Source organism: Excalfactoria chinensis, chromosome 4, assembly GCF_039878825.1.
Source record: "Excalfactoria chinensis isolate bCotChi1 chromosome 4, bCotChi1.hap2, whole genome shotgun sequence".
NCBI lineage: Eukaryota > Metazoa > Chordata > Aves > Galliformes > Phasianidae > Excalfactoria > Excalfactoria chinensis.
Genome location: NC_092828.1, coordinates 29,085,575 through 29,108,222, shown reverse-complemented (window position 1 = coordinate 29,108,222; position 22,648 = coordinate 29,085,575). Strand labels below are relative to the sequence as shown.

The following is a 22,648-nucleotide window of genomic DNA, read 5'->3' as shown; positions in this document are numbered from 1 at the left end:
TGGTTAGCAAGGCAAAAAAACTACACAAACTGCAGCTTCACAAACAAACCTGTATACATGTCATTTCAGTGAGGCATGCACTGTTAAGGACAGCCTGGCTTTCTTAATTTCAAGCCAACTATTTCTTTAAAGTTCACTTCCATATTTTAAAACCAGAACAAATCATGTCCAAACTACATATTCAATTTTTTTTATATATATATATATAAAAATTAAGGTTTAACATTTATTTTACATCTAGCTTTCCACATCCATGTGGGGACAAGGAATCAGAATGTACATAACTATAAGCTGTGCAGAAGTGGTGCCGTGCGAAGTCACAGATGCACAATAAACTGATAATACAAGACTAGAGAAAATGAAGCCATGGATGTTAAGAATGGAGAGAGACAAAAACAAAAAAACAAACAAAAATGAAACAAGGAAATATATGAAGGAAGAAGGCAGGAAACAGGAGATTCGGATGCTTAATAATGCCCTTGTTGCTGCAGAGATTAACTAATGGCACAAGACAATGCTTCTTGTAGAACAAAAATCCAATAGCAATGAGTCTTTATTCACGTTTAGTCACCTGACATGAGGAAAGTGTCTGTTGCATTAAAATAGTCATTAATGTAAAATGGCAGCATGGCTGAACAAGTCCTTTTCAATGGTAACGAACATCCCACATAGTAAATTCACTTCAACACAGCCTCGTGACAATTCCCACATCAAAACAGTACTTTATTTTATATTTTTGCCTCATGATTACTCCCATATTAAGATCTTTCAGCTGTCAAGCGTACAAGGTGAAGAAAAAGGTTCTCAGTCAGCAAACACAGGTGCATCAGGAAGCATCTCCACAATACACCACTTCAGATCTGCTGGGTCCCAAGTCCATCCTTGAACGCTGGAATCCCAGCACCACGTGTAGCACACTACTAAGGCTACACTACTATGTTAGCTTATTAATTCTGCATACATCAGGCCGAACAATGTGTCAACCTGCAAAAGACTGAGCATTATAACTGAAAATGGCAAAAGATTCACTCTATTGAACTTCACATCATTATTTGATGTTAAACAATGAGGCAAATCCCAACAGTATATACAAAAACCAGCTTTGCTTTTACAAAAGATTTTGTTTCCCATATTGATTAATCCAGGCAGCTAACTCATTGGTTTATGCAACTTTATTGAAGAAAATAAATCAATTACTAGTAGAGCTATTAGTTGATCACTCATCCATTTACAACTTGCATCATTTATTCAGTGCTATATTAAACAGTGTTTTGGAAGACAGATTAACTAATAGCTCCAAGCCTCCTAACAAAATTTAAATGAATTACAAAAATGTTCTTAGACCCTATTTTGGAATACAAGGGATGTTTGACTTCCAATTTCCATTCTCTGTAAAACAAGAACTGGTCATTCCTTTATTGACATGCATAAGATACATCACATTTTCTGTTCTGCTGATGCTATAGATTCAGTACCAATTCTCCAGACATATCAGTTATGAGCAAATGTATATAATAAAACCTCAGTTCTCTAACACTAGAAGGGTTGTAACAAGATGGATGTTGCTACAGCAATGTTACTTCTTTGATGGGAGAAAACTGAACATCCATCTCCTCTCACCCCTTTCAGGTGGTATCTTCAGTATCTGTTAGAGCAATGAGGAATGTATTTTTTTTAATCTCATAACCAAGTTAGAATGAAGACATTGGCCACATAATACACATGCTCCATTAAAAAAAAAAATCTGAATCTTGGGCAATTGTTCTTGTGTAACTACTTTACAGATTCTAAAAGCAGTTATTGTCCAAAGCTGGAAGAACTAAAGTCTTCTCAGATGAGCATGTGCATGAATGGAAGGAGGTAAACAAAAAAATAAAAAAGATGAGGTCTGATAGGGGAGCAGCCGGATAAGAAAATCAAAAAAGGAACAGTAATTTAAAGTTTATTCCAGCTATAATGCAGGTTATTCTGACTTTAAGGTAGCATCACATGGCATACTTCTGAGTCCATTCCCGAGATATTCTGTTGTACCTGCAAAGAACAACAAGAACTGAGTTACTGCCAGCATGGAAATAACAATCCCCTAAACCATTAATCATTAAGTATTACTTTAATCCCATCTCCTGATTCTCTTCACGTCAAGGAAAGTCCCCGTTTTTAATAATATAAAGGGAAAAAAAATCAAATCCCTGCTAGACTAACCAGGATGTTGTTCTTAAGCTTATATGAAACAGTTCAAACTCAAGTCAAGCATATTTGCTGGAGGTCTGCTGTGAATAACTGCTCAAATGGAAGGTGTGAACAACTACTCCAGTGAGAGGAATACAGACCACTTGGAGGAGGAGGGGCAAAGGGAGCATTCTGTTTAAATATTGTTCTTAGATAAAGCTTACAGGGGATTACATGCCATAAGTAATGATTACTTGGTTAATAAGATCATCTCATTTAGAATTTGTCAAATTTCTTGTTTAACAGTAAAACAGTAAATTTTCTTCATACTTTGTACTTTCTTTCCACATTAATATACTGCTGAAATAATTTTTAAAAAGGATATTATCTTTAATTAATACTACCTTCACAGGAACTGAGCTGACAATTAGTTTATACTTAACTCCATGCTTGTCAGTAAGAAGTTAATTTTGAACTATACAAGCAGAACATAATCCCCATACATTTTCCTAGTCTGCAATATACAAAAGACAGACACTGGTGAATAACAGAAGTTGAAATTTGGATTGCCCAAATTTTTTGCATACCTATGTATGAGGTCTGATTACACTGTATTACTTCCAGGGCATCACTTTTAATGAAATTCTGGCAAAATCTGGGTAAATACTTGACAGAACAAGTTGACAAGCTGGCTCAAACTCAGTAATTATTTCATACTTTGTTGTTGTTGTTGCCATGCAAGAGCAGTATCTGTGAGAAATAGTGACTGGCCAATACATTTCACACTAACCACAGATCAAGCTGTTAAATATTCAAGTTCAGTAACTGATCCATCCATTATCTGTTAGTTAATCCAGTGCCTTAAAGCATGCAGCACTCAAGTGCTGACAAGTTTCCATTTTGTTAAATGCACCATAATGTGCAGATATTCTTACCCTACAGCATAGCGTATTTCTCTGTCCACTCTCTTGCTAATCTATTGTACCTAATTGGACAAGTATATTTAGCATTAATATATTTATATAAAACAAACAAAGGCTACTTTATGTCATTCTATCTGTGGAAAAAGTTAAAAAAACACGTAAGAGATAAAAACAATCATTTCAACACAGATAGGAAAAACTTATGAAGCTTTTTTTCAATGGGAAATTTTCAAATTAAAGACCAAGTTGCTACTAAAAAGAGCACTAAAACAACAAAGCTGTCTTTCCCTCCATCTGTGTATCTGTCCTACTTACACACAGTAAATCAATAAATGGGGCAACATGTACTTTCAAATATTGCCATACTTGTGGGAAAAAGATAGCTTCCTTCTCCCTTAACTTCAAAGATACTAAGCCCCACTGTTTAAATTACTATCAAGAATAGATACTACTTTGACACACAGCTCTCTCCACTTCAGATTTCCCACTAAAAGTCTCACTCAGCACAACTGCTGTTTGAGAAACCACTCTTCAAGTTTGTTAGAATACTACTCTTATGCAATTCTTTACTTACTTGTCTCTGTCTGTTTTATAGATACGTGCAATCTCTGGCACTAGAGGGTCATCTGGATTTGGATCACATAACAGTGAACAAATGGATAAGAGAACTGTAAAAAAATACATAGACATCAATTGCAAAATAGGAGCAATCATCTTCAAGTATAGTTCTTTCGTTAGCACAATGTCAAGATGCTAGAGAACCCAAATAACTTTTCCCTAAACATATGGCCAAAGTAAATTTTCAGCCCACTTTAAATAAATAAATACACACAACATATGAATCACTTAAAAGTCCATAATGTTTGTTTGTTGGTTTTTTTTTTTAACCAATTCTCCTAGCTTTCAGTTAGCATGCCTAAGAACAGCACTTCTTTATCCCCTGCACTGTGATGAAAGGCAACAGTCAATTTAAAGCATGTTATTATGTATTCCGATGACAAGAATACTCCATGTTTTAATTACTAAAACTAAGCCTCATTCACTTACTTCTGATCGGGCTGACCTTTTTCTCTGTACTAAGACAATATACCCTGTTCTGCACTAATAAAGCTGCATGTAGGTTGTAAAGAAGAGTAACACTGATGTAGTCTGCATCCTCTACTCTCACAGCAATTTTGAAAGAAAAACAATAATGACAACATTAAAAAGTAGGGTACCCACATCCAGATCACAAAGCTACACCTTGCAGACAGGAATTACAAGTTCTATAAACAAAGGAGCACTTTGATGGATCTTTTGAAGCTACAAGTACCAGTAACTTTGAAGCAAAAAAGAATCTGATCATCACAAAAACATTTGAGCATCCAGTGTTATTTAGTACATTAAAATGGCAAAAAAAATAGACAAAGCTTTTACTGCAGTATAACATTAGCATATCCTGAAGTATAACCACAATGTTCAGTTCATGCAGTTCATGCAATGCTGGTGCACAGCAGCTGAAAGCAGCATTTATGAACAACCACTTTTGTTAACTGCAGAGATGTGAAAACATAGCACAGCATGCAATCCTAGACAGACTCACCAAAAAAACCCAACAAAAACGAAACCAAACCATGAAGACTTTATGACTAAAAATGAAAGCCATCTTTAAATTGATATGCAAGTACATATTTTTACATGGAGAGCACAAGCACTGCCTCCACTTTAGGACAACCACAGTCTTTCTTCAATCCAAATGCCAGTAGTTTACTCTGGGGCTAAGCTAGTACACGTTCTGCTAAGAATAGTGCAGCAAATAAGCAGCCAGATAAGGCTTTTAAATGGCCAGTTAGAAGAAGGTATTTGAAAAAACAAACCTTCATTTACAAATGTCTTAAGACATAGTTATTAAATTGGCAGAAACACAGGATGGATTTAAAGGAAAACTCAAGAGATGGGCAGGAACTCCAGAGAATTAAAGCTAAAAGCATAGTATCCAACACCAAGCGGAAACATCTCTCCCTCACAAAAGTTACCTTTAGAAATAGTTAAAGCAGGAGACCACTGTGATCTTAGAATATCGAGACAAATGCTGCCATTACTGTTAATATTTGGATGATAGATTCTTGTTGTAAATGCAACCTGTAACAAAAAGAGAAGATACGAAGAGTTTGTTTTGATTTATGACATCAGCTTCTGTTCTCAGTCAAGCTGTCAGTCAATTCCACTTCCTGCTAAAGAAAACAATTAAACAGTTAAGCCCTATCAGAGATTCACAGAAAGTACTCTCAATATCCAACTATCATTCTACTTCAGAGAGAGGGCAAGTGGTAGGCCGTGCTTTATTCACAGCTGACTGCATGATGATGAAGATGCTCAACCAAAATGTCTGAACCATGGCAACAGTGCCACCACGAAGCTAAAGAATTCCAAATGTTGTGGTTACTTCCAGCACTTCCATGCTGTAAGAAAACAAGCTCTTGGGTAGTTTTACCAGATATTACTACTTTATAACTTCTGCCAAATTCTAAGAGATTCAATCATCATTGACTTCAAGCACTCACCAAGAGTCATGTTTTTATGGAATAACCCAAACAGCTGTACTGTAAGACTTGACAGCACCCCTAGCAAGAATTCCGTTGTAACACAAAGCTAGTAAGTTTTCCAAACAATCAAGAAAAACAAAAATAAAACCAAACACTAACCTGCAACATTCAGAATTCATGGATTTTCTCCTAAAAATGCATGCCAACACAGCTATTTTTGTTATAGAGAGGGACCTGGGCATTTAAGATACTGCAAGAGTGCACAAAAAAAGCACATCCTTGACAACATCAGAAAACAGATGTTGGCATTTTCTATCCTCTAGTTGGTTCCTTGAAGACAGCTAACATCACAGATGCAAAAGCAACACTTACCTTAGGTGGTTTGAAAGGGTAGTCTGTAGGAAAGTGAATTGTCAAGAAGAATACACCACCCTGATATGGACTGTCATTCTGCCAAAGTAAACAAATAATTATCCTATTATCATCCTTAGGACAAATTCCAAGACGATGTTGTTTTAAATACATAAAGAAATTTGTTTCAATGGCTGAACTGTCTATTACATGAATTTTAACTAAGCCTGTTGCATTGAATTACTATTCCTTAGGTATATGATACTGAACAGACATTTCTCTTTCCAGACTGACCTCTCTGAGCTGATGCTTCAAAGAAAACTTCTCTGCCAATTCACTCAGAACAATTTGGCAAAAGCACCACAGTCTCCCTGAAATGGCCCAATTGAATGGTAAGAGAGTGGAAGTACAGTCTAACAAGTTCAAAAACCAAGTGTACGGAGCGTATTTGTTATAACCACCCAATTTTATAACAGCCAAGGGCCTCCCATAAGTTCTACCTTTAGTTTAGGCGTTGCTTAGCACTGCAAAAAACTAACAATACGTAGCTAACTCCTTGTTCCATGGGGTGTGGGAACAGGGGGAAGGCAAAACAAAACACGTTGAGATTAAAGAGAATTCTTCCTCTTTTACAGAAGCAAAGTCCAGCATTATCAGGTATGGGAGAGTATTGCACATTACCCCTATAACAAGACTATGACCATAGGAATAATTAATTCAGGTCTTAACTATTAAAATATCAATTTTTTGGAAAAAGCCTATAAAAAGCAGAGGATAAATGGAGTGACTAAATATTGATTGTGTAAGTTACTAGTTACAAGAAGATATTGCAATAATTTTTTCTTTGAAACTACAGCTGAACTTCCTCAGTGAAGATAACAATTTTGCTGTTTAAAATGAAAACCACAACAAACTCCAGGAGTGTGGCTATCAGAAATGAACATGGGACACACAGTACACTTTTGAATTCCCCATTAGCTGGATCTTTATACTCACTGTAAGAACATTTCATATCAATGTAAGAAGACACTACATCTTTCTTAGCTACATAGCAGCAAATGAAATTCTTCAACACAACACAAGAGACTAAAACCGGAAAACACACAGATTGTATCTGTTACACAATATCCTAGCAAAAACCTAGCAATAGATGTAACCTCTTGTATAAGGTCAAGGGTAATATACGAGGCCTTAAGAAACAACCCTTTAACTTCACATTTTAGCAAGTGTGTGAGCAAACTCCTCCCAGAATATGTTAAAACTTAAGTTGACAAACTAACAAAGCACTCTTGCATCTCATTAAGAAAACCACAGCCTGTGTAATACCCTACAACAGAGCAGGAATGCCAGATGATTGGTACTACCCTTGAAGGCACTAAGCAGCACCAGAGCTAACACCACACTGTCAGGACAATTTTGAAGCAGGAATACAGATCTTTTTGATTGACAAGCATAGAAACCACATAGGGGAAGAAAGGAGCTGTATGCTGTTAAGCAAGAAGCTAAAAATAATATTGCCATTTTAAAATTCAACTGATGTTTATTACCTTATAACCATGCAGACACCAGGTACATATAATCAAACTCAGTACAGCACAGTACATGTCTTGTATTTCAAATGATTTTCTTTTTGAGGTGCTTCATTACAATCAATGAAGATTTGGGAATTAAGTCATTTTTCCAATGAAGTCAACCTCTGACATGCGAACTTTTAGTAGGGATCTAAGTAAAACATGCTTGTAGCTAGACAGAAGTAGGGCAATTCAACATCATTGATACTTAATTCCTACTCTGAGCCTCACCAGAAGCATAACTCTGGGGCCTACTGGCATCCGATATTGGTTTCAAGTTATAAAAAGTTTTCTAAATATAGCTAATTAGCCCTGAGAACTGCAGATGTCAAGTGCTCGTGTGTTATGCTTCTAGTTAGGACAAGTATTTGCCTTCTTCAACAAGGAAATATGAATACTCAGGTTTCAGCTGTGTACTGTACATTTAACACACAGGATTCTCTGTCATAACTTGAAGTGTAGAAACAGTTAAATGCAAACAAATTTTCCAGAAAGAAGGTGATATCAGCTTACATAGTTCCAGAAATTATTTCAGCCCCAGTCTGAGTCCTGGTACAAATATCCCAGCAGCAAAACTGTGTTCAGACTATTTTTTTTTGTTCTTTCATTTTCTATATTTTGTTACTACAAGGAATACCTCTAGAGCTATTGCCTGATAATGGGAGTTTAAAAAACAACAACAACACAACAAAAAACAGGGAAAAAAAAAAACAAAACAGGTTCTTCCTGAATAGGAACTACTAGTTTAATATGACATCACAAGAATTAGAATACTTACAGGTCCCATAATTGTGGCTTGCCAATGAAACACTACAAAAGAAAAACTCCGCATTATTATCTAGGCATGGTATGCTTTGTGTTCGTAGAGCAAAACTAAAAAACCTAAGAGTACTTACTGTCATCTCCAACGGGACCTGCAGAACACTGTGCTGGAGGATCGCGAGCTAAGTCACTAAGTTCCTTAGGAAGAAACAAAAACAAAAATCTGTTCAGAGAAGGAACTCTAATGAATTCAACAGGCATTTGCAATTCTTGTCCAAAAAAACACCTCTCAAAGTTTCTCCGTGTATGAATAGAGGATAATGTGCAGTAACAACTATTAAATCCACAGATCAGTATCAGTAACATCTTTGTAAAAGACAACTAACTAAACTGAACACAAAGGTCAACAATTAAGATAAAAGAAGTGATACTTGGAAAATACAGTTTATTCCTCTTAAGACACTATTACTGGAAAAGGGACAAAGAGAACAGAGGTCACTGAGCCTGAAGCGGGCTAAGTCTAACCAGTTTCTGATCATGATTTTCAAGGATTAAATCTCAGCCAGAGAAGCCTTAAGCTGGAAATGAGAAAGCTACGGTTAGTTTTCATGACACAGAAAGCACTGTGTGTATAACATTCAATACTAACATTCAGAACAACCAGAAACTCAGTTACTTTTTTCCCCCCACTGCCTCCAGCAGGAATGTATTTTCCATAAGATAAAGCAGACAAGTAGATTGAACATGTTGACAAATATCAGAACCAGGCAAAGCATCTGCACTTTTGATTTTAAACTTTACACTTTTGACTATTGTGCCCTTAAAATTCTGAATAACTAAGATGCAGAAACCAGATCCCCCTGCTCTTTTGTTTCATAGAGAACAGAAACAGAAACTCAGAATGGAGGATTCCTTGTTTAATATCAAGATCACGGTGACGACTCTCAGAAACTCTGGATTCATTTCAACACTCTGTGGGTTACTTGACTGGATGGTGTGTGTTCTAACAAAATGTTGGCTTTCAGCTTTCATAGCAAATACCTTCCCTCCTTCCTGCTGGTACTCAAAGCTAAAAATGGCTTCAAGAACTGCACTTGTCAAGGCATTTAGAGTCACAAGAATGGGGAAAACCTTCAGTCCTTCTCCCAGATATTAGCAGTCACACCCAAGTTATTTACTACAAGCCCACACACAAGCCATTAAAACAAGAACTTTCCATTACATTCTCAGACTTCTAAGGAACCCAGGCATACCTATTATGTAGGAAACACACATATTTGGACCAGACAGCAACTAGCTCTGCCTGGGAAAATTCTGATGTCTATCTTTTAGATTGGACAAATTCTACACCAGATGAAAATTTAGTAAACGTAAGCCAAAACAAAATGAAAAGTACGTTCCTTCCAATGTGAATATCTTGTTCTTGCAAATACAGGGAGAGAGAAAAAACACTACTCCAACATGTGGAAGCCCACAGGTTCTAAGAACACCGGAGCCATCGTTCCCCCTCCTTATACATGTTGATTCTCGTCACTTTTACAATTAACAAGATTTGAATTTTGCTCTGGAATGAGTCTGTCCAGACAGAATGGAATTGCATCAGTTTTCATAAGCAGTGGCACAGTGGAATGAGCCTTCTCAACCATTTCACCGCTGCTTTGTTTGTGAGAGTGGACAACAGCTCTCTCTGGAGCACAGAGAACCCCCCCACTGCACACTCTTCTATCATACAGCACTCCCCTGTTATTGCTGGGGGGTCCCTGGGACATTCTTATTTCTGCCATGAAATCTCTGCCCAAGCCCACGTGTTGTTCCACGGACTTGCCAGACTAGATTTAGATAATCTACATAAAGACAAAGAAGAAATGTAAAATCTGTCATATTGAAAGCTTTTTTTTTTAATTATTATTATTTAATTTTTATTTTCAGGTTTCCTTTCAACATACACTTAGCAAATAAAGGAAGTCCTGTTAAGCAGGCTGGCTTCTCATCCAAATGCCTTTCCAATTACAACAATGATCAGTTGATTGTTTACGATATCCGGGAAAAAAATTCCTCTGGCTGTTTTGTCCCTTAAAATAAACTGTAGCAAAGGAAGATGCAGAAAGACTATTATATTTTAAAGTACTTATGCTGTTATTACTGCATTATTTGATTTAATCTGAGAAGAAGATCCTATTTCTGGAAAACTATTATGGGAACTAAGAACTATGAAATGGCTCTTCACAAAGTTTATAGAAAGCATGAAGACAAAAAGGGCAAGAAAAGACCAGCCTATAACTGGAATGTCAGAAGTACATACAATAACCTAGAGAGCTCTTCTAAAAGTACTGCTATCTCCAGAGAAACAAGAAAACAGCATCAGGTTAAACAACAGTTGACTGACAAATACCTTTTAAGACAGTAGAGAAATTTGAGTAGAAAAAGTAAGTAAAGGGCTGCAAATGTAAGAAAAGTATTTAAGAAGTCAGTGAAAATTTCATGAAAGAAAAAAAAAACAAACAAACACATTTGAGTAATTTTAAGAATAATTTACAAACTGAAACATGAGTTTACACACTCCAGTAATTCAAGACTCAAAATACAGGTCCATAGATTTAGCCCTTTTATCTACAGAACAGGCAAGCAGTGATTTTCATAAACTAAAGGTCTCAAGTTTTGCCTGTCCCAAAACACTGAAGTACAAAAAAAAACATAACTGTGCTAAACAAAGCAATTCAAAGAAGAGATAAGGCTAGGAACATGATACATTACTCAGTATTTCCACCACAGAACAAGTGATTTACTGACTAAATTCAGGAATACAAGAGAGGTAATACTCATTCTTGTATTCTCTTTGTGATCCCTTAGGTACCTCAGTCATAAGAATAAAACTGGGAAGGAAGCTGTTTGCCTCAGCAGTGTAAGTGCTGGGGAAGAACTGAGGCAGACACGAGCAATAGCAGCCAGTTCTTCCTGCTCCCAGTAACGCTGTGCTGCTATTTACCTTGTTGGTAGTGTGTGGCACCTCACAGCTACACAAAAGGAGGGAGGGCTTGTTCTAAAAACAGGGCACAAAGTTCTCTCCAAAACCTTCAGAGGTGCCTGTTTCAGAGGGCTACAGCTCTGCTGAATGCAAGAGGCAAACTGGAAGAACTAGAAACTGGGCAGGCACAGACACACGGCTGCGACACACTGCATTTGTTCAGGAAAGGGAGGAGCCTCCTCTCTAGCAACAAAGCAGCAGACCCAACACTGACCTTCCTCCTTAGCTCAGCCACCGAGACCAACCATTCCACAACAGGCATGTACTTCATCTGACAGTATTTCTTAAAGCAGAACTAAGATTGCTAACTGCCAGGGGCTGACAGAAGCCCCAAGTTGTTCCCCAGCTTTCACCCATTCCTCACTAAATAAGGTATTACCACATCAAGTTTCACTCTATAAAAGTGGCGTTAAATATTTAAGAATATAGAATGATAAAATGCTCCCCAGTGCTGCTCTAAGCACAAGGTCTTTATGATGTTCACATTCCTTCTGCTGCGCTGCCTATCTACAGCTTTGCAGCTTTCTGCTTGCACCCAGTTTCAGTGGCACTTCCCTTTGTTAAGGTATACACCAAGTTATACCTCCAACTGTCTTACAAATACCCGAAGCAGAACCCACACTTTCCTGGAGCCAGCTGCTCTATTTTTCATTTTCCAGGTGGCTTAGGAAAAAAATAGGTATTTTCCCAAGAAGCCGATTCCCAAGGCTCTACGTGGAAACATTTGCACAGAGGCTGGTTCAGGGGTGCGCTGCACACCCACCTGGAAAGGATGAGTCTTGAATTACAGCCATGACTAGTAGTCTCTGGCTCTGCCACAGGTTTCCGGTGTAGCTCCAGTGTATCACCACCGCTGCCCCAGTTTCCAAATATAAAGTTGCGATAGCTCCTGCTCCTCCCCAGGGAAGATTAGTCACACAGCATTTTGCAGGTTTAAGCACTATTTAAGGAGCGAGCACCCATGCCAGAGGACGGCGGTAGCATGTACAGGATGACATATAGGTACAGTTTTGCACCAGTTTTGGAAAAGTTGTGGAAAAGTGGAAATACGACAACAGACAGCCCCGCTTCCACACCACATGCCACGGTTTACTGCCAGCTTCACATTAAGGCTGCAGTAAACGCAGTTTTATTGGAAAATTCCCACACACCTCTCTCTATACAAGATCAGTCACATTAGCCAAAAAAATAAACGAAGTACTTAAAGCAATCACTAGCTGCTTGTTTTGCATAAAAATATGGCACACGCTTCTACTGCAGATCTAAAACCCTGTCACGTGACTGAACGCAGGACTGAGATCCTAGGTGATATTGTAAGCAACAGGAAGGCCACTTTTCAAAAACAAATTGACAGAAAAGCTCTGAAGAAGCCTCACGCAATTCCTCTCCACCAGCTGCTTATAAGAAAATTACGGCCGTCATTTTAAGTGGTGAAGAAAATTCAAGGAATGTTCAAAGAATGACCCAGGATGCCTCACCCAAACACACAAGCAAGACCGTGAAAGTAAATACTGACAGCAACAAGCTGCTCTTCTCACAAAAGTGTCCAAGCCTCAGCAAATCCAGTAGCAAATGATGGCTTGCTGCATAGGAAACTGCCTTCCCACATGCAACCAAGCTGAGCAGTCAGTGCCAGCCCCTTTGCTTCCCACTTCTCAGAACTCACTCTCCCTGTGGCTCCACTGCCGCATTTTTCTAGTTTAAGCTGGAAACAGCCAAAGCTTTATTTTTAATGATGGTAGCAACTGACTTAAATACAGAGTGGCAAAACACGGGTCATCTTCACAGACGTAAACACACAGTTAAATTTATGTCGGTTTGCAACACACTTACTTGCTGAAATCATAAACTAACAGCTTTCTGGACTTGTCAAGTAAGAACAAGGATGATTTGCTTTAGGTTTTCAGATGCTAGCTTGTATTGGAGAGGGAAGGAAAGGTAACCATCAGTTACACATGAAGTTGAAAAAAAAACCACAGCAAACCAAGAAGCAAACAGAAACACCACTAAAAGCCAATCAAAAAGCAGCACTTATTAATCGGAGTGTTTGTCTGATACAGTCCGTGTCATAAACAGTTCAAACACTAAGCATCCAAAAATTCATCACTTCATTAGTCTTTAGTCATTAACTCACTGCTGAAAACAGCTTAAAAAAGAAAGGATTGGAAGCAGCTATAAGCAGAGGGGAAGAACATTTAAGCCTGTTTGAAGATTAAGAAGAGTCAGCCAGCAAATAACTACTGCTTTATCCCACACACCTGCATTCACAGTATTTCTTTTAGCATGAAAATTAACTTTCCTTAGAAGCAGAAAATAACAGTTTGCAAAATGTGGATTTTTAAGGCGAATAGGAACATACTGGTACAGTACACATGACAAGAGTAACCAGCAGAAAACTGTTAGTTTTAAACAAGCTGGCCTTTTGTCTAGCACTTAAAACTAAGGATTAAAAAGATATGTACAATGATAACACATAATAAAGATGCAGGCTGAAATTTACAGAAAACAGCAAGGGCCGAAGAGCAGAGTACTCCTTAAGAAATGCAAGGCACCACAACCAGGAACATAGCGTTGATAACCTCAACCATCATTCTGCATATTCTACTTTTCAGGCCTATCCTTTCTGTAGTCTTTAATACTGAGGCTGTCAGCTTACCCACTGCACACTGATCGCACAGTATCTGGCAAGAATATCCTAATGATGTATTAAAAAATAGACACTGAAATACCCGATTTTTAAACCTAGGAATCAAAGAAGGAAATGCCAGACTGCTGTGTAAGTTTAATAAAGTCACTTTGTGTGCTTGGCCTATGATACCAACTACTCCAATGTCTACAAGCTATCCTTTTCAAGAACCTCCCTTCCACTACCCCAGACCCGGGTGAATGAGGCTATTGTCCACAGCTCTTCTCACCCACTCTCAAGTTTGGAAGGTGTACAATGTAGGTAATGGTTGCAGCGAATTTCACTGTTACTGCAGCTGAAGTGGCACTATTCAACTCCAAACTTTCCCAGAGTTCACTCTGCAAACTGGCAGATGAGACAGGAAAAAAAGGTCACTCACTAAAAAGGTGTTCAGAACAAACTTCAAAAAAGGAGGCAGCAACTCACCTACAGTTGGGCTTTGGACTCAGAAGTACATGGGTTCTTTTTAACTCCAAAGTAACCAAAATCCTCAGAGCTATCTTACCAAAGATGAAGAAAATCTGACCTCTTTACACAGTTGAATTCTAATATGTAACATAGCAGCTACCATTCTCTGAAAATAACAGTGCTACAAAAACACAAGCTTCCAGCACAGGATACAGATAGCGCACACTGACTAAAATGTTCTGAAGGAGAAGTGCAAAGCACCTGTTAACTACCTCTTCGTTCATTGACAGCTGGGTGCTTTACCTCTGCCTCTCCCAAGCTCTCTGGTACCAGAACCCTGAAACTTGTCATGCTGTTTATTCAGATTTCTCCTGAGAACCATACCTACCATCTGTTCTGTGACCCAGGACTACAGGGCAGCGCTCCCAGACAAAGGTCAGCAGTGAAAGGCAGCCACAAGGGGAAAAGCGTGCTATGCCCAGCTAACTGGATGACTGGGGAAGGAAGGAGCACATTAAATTCAGCAGATAAACTCAAAATGATGCACTTGGAAAAAACTTAGATTCAAAGTGTGTCACTCTGGTTGGATCACCACTGCTCAGGACTGAGATTTTGGCATGGCGACAAACAATTTCACACAACAGTAGCTGGATGCTGGGCTTTGAGGTGAGGGCCTCCCGCCATCTTGTTGCCCAGCATTCGAGGACCCCACCAGAAGCAGCAGGTATCTGGGATCCGGTGGTATGCCAGAATTCATCAGGCTTCATCAAGTAACAACCTTAGGAATGGTAGTGAATGGGAAGGTTTTTACAGAAATAACAAGTGGCCTTAATTGTCTGCATAACCTCTAAATCTCCTCTTCATTAAAAATGCAAGAATTCTCCTTGTTCTCAAGAAAGGCATGGAAAAGAGGACTGCGTAACAGAGTCATCAAATCAATACTGTGATGAACAATGCCACATCTGCAATCACGTGGAGTGTGGTGAATCTGTTGTTTAGATGTAGTCTGGAAGAGCGTTCTAAAATTTAAATATTTAAACTAAATGAAAATCAACTCTCCTTTAACGAAGGACTTTGACTGTTCCTTGTTTTGCATTAATTCCCAGATGCACACAAAAGCAAATGACAGATACATTCCATTACAGGGATATTTCATGAGCATGACAGCATGTCATCGCAGAGGTAATTCTTTCACTATTTGATTTACAGCTGCGCAATTCTGCTACCATCTTATGCTGTTGTGTACAAACACAGTGGGTCTCTGTTCAGAGCAGCAAGTGGCAGAGGCAGGATTATAAGGACCGTCTAGACAATTAAGTACATCTACTCATAGCAAGCCAATGATGTAAACACATTCCCAGGTAGTTTCTGAGGTAAAGTTCAGATGCTCTGACACTCGTCTCAGCGATCTAGAGAACACGGGTGTCCAGAAGGGTCTTTAGAAGACAGAAACAAAAAACAAAAACAAACAAAAAAGTGTATTTACAAAGAGATTGCAGCTGTCACCCTGAGCTGCTGCAACAGAATTCAGGAAGTTCTCCTATGCTGTTCAATGAAAGAACACAGCAAGCCCAAGTCTAAGAGGTGAAAAAAGCTTGCAGTCATCTCCCTTACAGTACTGGCTGGCATTATTACTTGGATAGGCAAGCAAAAGTATTACCTTAGAGCAGACTGTTTACCAGGAACCCGAAGCTGCTGCTGGCAGAGGACAAAGTGCTGAGCACCTGGCCAGCCCAGCTGCAGGGCTGAGAGGAAGCTCCCCATAAAAGCAGCTGAGCACAGCACACAGCACAGCTTTCATGCCCCTTCCACCCAGCTGACCTACAGCATGCCAGTACCCACCCCCAGTTCTGCTGCAGCTCTGGTGTCCAGATGCTCGGGAAAGGATTAAATTTCTGTTTCACCACTCTTCCAATGGGTCAGAGCACTTGCAAAGCAGACTGAAATCCTGAAATCCCCCCTTGCTTAAAACTATAACAAAAAAAATAACCAATTGCATTGGGAAAAACTGGAGGAAACCTTGAAGAAGCCTAATGTACCATGCCTCTCAAAGGGATGAGGGCAGAACAAAGGTTTCCTTTACACAGAATTTTAATATGAAAGCTTACTATTGATGAGAAGGCTCTCAATAATGCTTAAAACAGTACTACTAATAAAAAACATCTCCTTTCACTTCAGCTTTTCAGCTGGAATCCTGCAATGCTCCGTGTGGCTCACTTTCCAGTAATAAACTTCGTCCTGGAGTGTTTCACACAGGGTTGAGAAAGACATGGATGCCAACTTCAACTTGTGAACACAATTTCAACTAGCTTTTTGGATGCTTGCTCAGCACAACCTACCACATCTCATGTAACGAATCAGCAGCTCATGAAAATCCCACAAAAGATTTTCTGGGAAAAATAAAAACAACAAAAAATAAAAACCACGGCCAATAATTCCCATTTAGAGCTTGAGGCATTAAATGGAGGCTCGAGAAGTTCACAAAACTATCCAACTCGTGCTGTTTAATATAGCTGAATACTCTCTACTTCTGTCAAGTTGGCTTTTACAGCAATTATGTTTAAGGACACGCTGCTGTCTGCAAACATATGCACATTATCACAGCAGCTCTCTTCTTACCACAGCTAGTTTAGTTTTTCTACACATTATACAGGGAGATGACTACACCACCTCTATTCACAGGAGAAAATGCACACCCATGACTCAAATGTTTCAATGTAAGATGCAGCACGTTAGCCTGAACCATCAACAAAAATCAGCCTATGCTGAGATAGAACTAACAGTGGAGTGCAGGCCACATGCTCCCATCTGCCAGCTCTGATGCACAGGGGAGGGACCTACAGCAAAACACAGGACAGACAGTTAAAAGTAATGAAACCTTAACATTTGCAACAGAAAGATTTATCTGAGATGGCGCATCAAGACCCTAATCTGAACTGCACACAGGCTCTGCCCTTTTCACTCCCCTTTAGCAGCTGTCGTCATGGCTTTGCAGGGTGTAGAACCTCTGTTCCCTCCTTCCCTCCTCAACTCAGCACAGCCCAGCCCAGCTGGGCACAGGGGCTGCTGCTGGGCTGCTAAGGTGCTCAGGGCAGGAGGGGAAGAGAGATGCCTTGAGCAGGAGGCAAGTCACTGCTGTACTTTCTGCAGCTGCTGCTACAGCTGTTTGCAGCCTTCCCCTCCCCCACCCTTGGTTACCCACTCTTATAACAGTGTAAAGAAGGGCGCTGATGCTACGGCTGTGCTTGCTGACTGCAGGCAGGTGAAGGGAGCTCATTTCACAAAAATCCTACAGCAGCTCTCCTGCAAGAAGAGATATTCGCATAGGGAATAATATCAAAAGCACTGGCTTGCTTTCAAAAAACAAATCTTTAAAAGCTGGAATGATCATAAAGAAAACACTGGCCAGACAACCTTTTATCCAGTGCATTATCCCACCCAAACCCTTCAGCACAGCAGAGCCTGTTTGTAAGGTACGGTACCTATCTAATGGCATATTGATCTCCAAAGTTCTGTAAATTACTTAAGTGAGATTACAGCCCCTTTCTCCGCCCATCCCGACACACACATTTAAAGATCTGTGCTGACTGGGAATCCATTTCACAAGCACGATGCCCAGTTAATAGGGAGAAATCTTTACATTCCTGCAGCTTAAACAGCCTAGTTAAGGAATCCCTAATTTTCCACTCTCATCACAAATGACCAGCTCCTGGAGTAGGACCTTCAGAGTAAGCACTGGACATGAACACAGGTAGCAGCAAATCTACCCACTTCAGGAGTATTATTTGCATTTCAGTATTCATTTTGTAGCACAAATGTAATTTCTGACTATCTAATCCTAATGAGAATTTAACTGATGACAGCTTTCGGCTGATGCTTAATAATTTTATTCTGGTTTAAAACAAACAAGCAAACAACAACCCAAAGTTGTTCCACACTAGTTCTTCCCAAACACTACACAGTAGAACCTCGTGATTTGAAAACCCCCAATCCAAGATGACCTTTCCGACCACAGAGTGGTGAAGCCACATGGTGTTATCTACTTGAGACAGAACTTGGCCTACCCATGCATACCCAAAAACAGCTACAGTGAAATAAGTATCAAAAGGTAATGCAACACATTCAATGCATTCACAAAGGTTAAAGCATTTCACCAACTGTGTTTCATTGGCTAGTTAACCTGAATTTTCTGAGCTCTAACCATATAAACCCAAACTTATTTCCGGATATTAATTCAAAGCATGAGATAAATCAAGTAACTTCAAGTTATTAAACAACTTTGAATGAGCCCAGCAAACTAAGCCTAAAACTACCTCCCAAAATAAAGCAATGCACCTTTTATTCAGAGAAAACCTCATTCCCAAGAGCTCGCTTTTCTAGTTAAGCTCTTACATTTTTGTCCCTAGTTAAAAACAAAGAAACACACTAAGTAGGTTTTATAACCATTTAACTGGACCACCTGTACAAAAGAAACACCTTCAGTTAAACTGATGCAGATCTGTCACGCTACCTTCATCCCTGCACACTGCATCCCATCTCTTACAAATGTTACTGTCTCCAGGGTTAACAGCATCTCTTACTCTGAGCATTTGGAGAAGGGGGGGGAAATAAAGCTGCAATTAAATACACCTCTAGGAACAATGCTGGAGGCTGCAACCTTGAGGAAAATCATTTTTCAGCCTCCAGTCTGCTACTGCCAGTGGAAGCCGTCTATCTGTACTTAAGCACAGACAAATGGTTTTGCCACCTTCAGCCTTTAGCCTCCAGGATGCCAACAGCTCTGAAGTTTTCCCAATAAATTACGCCCAGCACAAAGATGACGGCTTGTACTGTGTTTAACCAAACGGACACAGAACACAGCTGGCACAAGCTTTGTCAAGGATTTCACAGAAAAGGCATTCCATATATACAACTTCCACCCCCTGTGTTTGCTCTATATTTAGGCCTTCTATACCACCTCACTCCAATGTATGTTTACAACACTGAAAGAATGGATATGTACCAACGACAATCTCCACAAGTTTTACTGTTTTATATATTCCCAGCTTACACTCCAGCGTGATAAAAGTTTATCTGCTCCAGAGTCGTAACATCAGGGCCAGAAGTGTCAATGCTGCAGCAATGATGGGCTGCACGTTTATAAATCAAATAAGCATAAAACAAGCTTCATTTGTTCAATTTATTTCATTGCCATTATGCTTACTTAAGGAAAAAAAAAAAAAATCATTCTCATGAAAGGAAGCCATTAAAATTAAGATCCAGTTTCCCATTATTCCATAGCAAAAGCACTTCAGTGGTATAATAAGACAGCTGCCATTCTTCTGTAAAACACACCGTGTCAATAAAACAGAGCTCTGCCAGTTGAATGCAGGCCACGCTCAGGGCAGATGGCGAAGACTTGAGAATGAGATTCAGCATAACGTCATCTTCCTGGGACCGGCTGTGTACCTGACGATTCCTTCTGCCCGGAGAGCTCTAACAGCATGTTCCAGAAGTAGGGACCCAACATAGCAATTCTTGGGTGCTCGCGTGTCTGAGCCAAAAAGCAGTCTGCGAGTTACATGAGGAGGAGGGGGTGGCTGTATTGTGAACTGTAGCATGCTTCAGGTTGCATTCACATGCTCCAACACCATCTGAGAGTGTGATTTATGAAGTGTAATAAAGGATTTCCACAGAATCACAGAATGACCTCGGTTGGAAGGGACCTCAAGGATCATGAAGTTCCAACTCCCCTGCCTGGCAGGGCCACCAACCTTCCACATTTTACCTAAGTCCATAAAGATGGAATCCAAGAGCTTAAAAGTACCTCCCCAAGTGAGTCTGGGACGTCATCTGCTGCAATGACAAGTTCTTGCCCTGACAGGTAATGCCACGAGTCAGACTCAATCAGCCATGTGTGATTACAATGTTCTGAGGTCCTGGTCTCTCTTTAGCCTGTTCTGACTTGGTGCCAACTGCCTACTATAAGGAAGCAGAGTTTCAAGGTCTGATCTGTGACCTTACGGGGGATCCCAGATCACCAGCAACAAAGTGCCATTCCCTGGTTTTACAGAGTGGTAATGTTAAAATCTGAATTCAAAACAGCTTCATTACAAAATTATTTCTCCTAATTTTTTGATCCCAGCCTCAATCCCAGTAAATATTTTTATTAAAAAACAAGCTTTGAAAGATAGCAGCTTGCAAGCAATGCTTTCAGTCTGCTACACATCACCGTTCTGATGTTCCACGTCGGGAAAAACAAAATTGAAACCGTAAACCCCACGTGAATTTGGAAGCCTATCCTGTAGCACCCTGTGATGAAATGGACTAAAAATAACACCTTCAAAACAAACACCAAGCCCACACCACAAGCCCTGAACCAGCCCTCTGACCCTACACCCCAGCACCGGGGGGAAGCACGGCCAACGAGGGCCTGGGAACCACATGTAGCAGGCCTAGAGCACACAGCCAGAGAGGACTTTCACACTGACAAGTTATGCTGAAGAGTTTTAAGGTTTCGACCACCACGTTATGATGCCGAGGGAGGCAAACGGCTCCTCTACGTAACCATCACCCCTTCCCTTTAGCAGAAAACTCTTACCTGCAGCGCGCGGGAGTGTTTCATAAGCACGAGCTGATGACAAAGCACCCAGGGAGGCTCCTGGCTGCGCACAACTCGAATGATATTACTGCTAATACGGGCAACAACTTCTGACAGCAGATTCTAAAGAAGCTGTTTTGAAATCCTCGGGGGAGCGCGTCAACTCGGAGACATTTGTGAAAGTAAAACTAACCGGGAGCCGATTTACAATGCCCGGGGGCATCCTCCCACCAAAGAACCACGCTCCAGCCCGCTGCGACCGCGCAGCACCCCGACCCCGCTCACGGCCGCGGGGGCACAGCCCGGCTCAGAGGCGGCACACCCCGCGGCCCCGGGCCGGGCGCAGCCATTCTGCCATCTTGGCGACAACGGCAGAGACGGCGCTGCCCGCTCCGCCGGCACCAAAGCCCCCGGCTCCGGCGAGGAGAGCCGGGCGGCGGCCCGGGGACAGAGCTCGCCCCACCAGCCGCCCGCGAGCTCCGCGCCGGCGGCCTCCTTCCTTCGCTGGAAACGGTTTAGGCTATCATCGCCGCGGCATTTTTTCCGACTTAGCTGTGAAGTTGCTCCACCCGGTCCCGATTGTGCAACGGCGCGGCCTCGGCGCGGCGCTTCCGCCGCCGGTGGGGCCGAACCCGGCTCCGGGGAGCGCGGAGTGTGCGCACCGCGGGATCCCGGAAAGGGCCCGGACCCGCCGAGCCGCCGCCATCTTACAATGCGGGAAAGGCGCCGCACGCCGCGGGGAGGCCGGGAGGACCGCTCAGCGACGGGGGGGGGGGGGAGGGCCCAGAGCGCCCGGGGAGCTCCATCCGCCGCGGGCGGGGGCTCGGCGAGATCGAGCGCGAGCGGCGGGGCAATCCACGGGGCAATCCGCGGGGCCGCCTCCCGCCGGCGGGGCGCGGCGGCGGTCCGGGCCCGGCGGGGCGATGGGAGCGCGGCCGGGCCGCTCCCGGCGGGCGGTGTGGCGCAGCGCCTCCATGATGAAACGACAAAAAACAACATAAAAATAAAGAGACCGAACCAGAAAGAACGGCGAGAAGCGAGGGCGGGCCGCTCACCTTGTTGATGCGTTTCAGCGCCATTGTGTGCGAGTGCCGCCGCCGCCGCCGGGGCCGTCTGTGCGCCGCGGTGACTCCGCGCTCCGCTCGCGCTGCGGGGGGGCCGGGAGGAGGGCGCGAGGAGGAGGAGGAGGAGAAGGAAGGCGGGCAGGGGGAGGGGGAAGCCGCGCCGCTCCTTCCTGCGGAAGCCGCCGAGGGGGGCGCCCGAGCGGAGCGGAGAGCGGCGGCGAATAGAGCGCTGCCGGACGGCGGGCCGTGCGCCTGGGGGAACGCTGCGCCCGCCGCTTCCCGTCACCGCCGGGAGGAGCGGCAGAAAGAAGCGGGGAGCCACGGGGCGCCACCCGACAAAGAGAAGCAGAGAGCAGAGCGGGCCGCCACACCGCCGCGCAGTACCGCCGTCGCCGGCCAGGCCCGAAGCCGGGGGGAGGAGTGGGCGGAGCGCGCCGGAGCCCAGCCACAGCCCCGGGCTGCACACGGGAGGGGCGGGAAAGCGGCGTCAGGGGACATCGCGGCTCCGCCCCCACGGCGGAGTGGGGGGGGCAAGGGGGGAAGTCTCGCGAGAGGTGGGCGCGAGCCTTGCCGACGCAGAGGAA

General features: G+C 42.0%; 1 protein-coding gene across 1 annotated transcript; it reads right to left on the bottom strand.

The window, feature by feature from the left end:
• Positions 1-1,157: 1,157 nt before the first annotated feature.
• Positions 1,158-22,343, bottom strand: UBE2D3 (ubiquitin conjugating enzyme E2 D3). Its single transcript, XM_072335143.1, has 7 exons — positions 22,056-22,343; positions 8,436-8,499; positions 8,318-8,349; positions 5,990-6,067; positions 5,108-5,213; positions 3,667-3,760; positions 1,158-2,031 (listed from the first exon to the last, which is right to left on the bottom strand). The coding sequence occupies exons 1-7, from the start codon at positions 22,077-22,079 to the stop codon at positions 1,986-1,988; spliced, it is 444 nt and encodes a 147-aa protein (XP_072191244.1). The 5' UTR covers positions 22,080-22,343; the 3' UTR covers positions 1,158-1,985.
• Positions 22,344-22,648: the final 305 nt, after the last annotated feature.

Excerpts from the sequence above, each read along its gene's own strand:
- UBE2D3 (XM_072335143.1), bottom strand. The coding sequence starts at position 22,079 with ATGGCGCTGAAACGCATCAACAAG. Across the intron at positions 6,068-8,317 it reads AAGCCACAATTATGGGACCT|AATGACAGTCCATATCAGGG; the intron begins GTAAGTATTCTA and ends TTACTTTGGCAG. Across the intron at positions 3,761-5,107 it reads TGCTTTAACTATTTCTAAAG|TTCTCTTATCCATTTGTTCA; the intron begins GTAACTTTTGTG and ends ATTTTTTTACAG.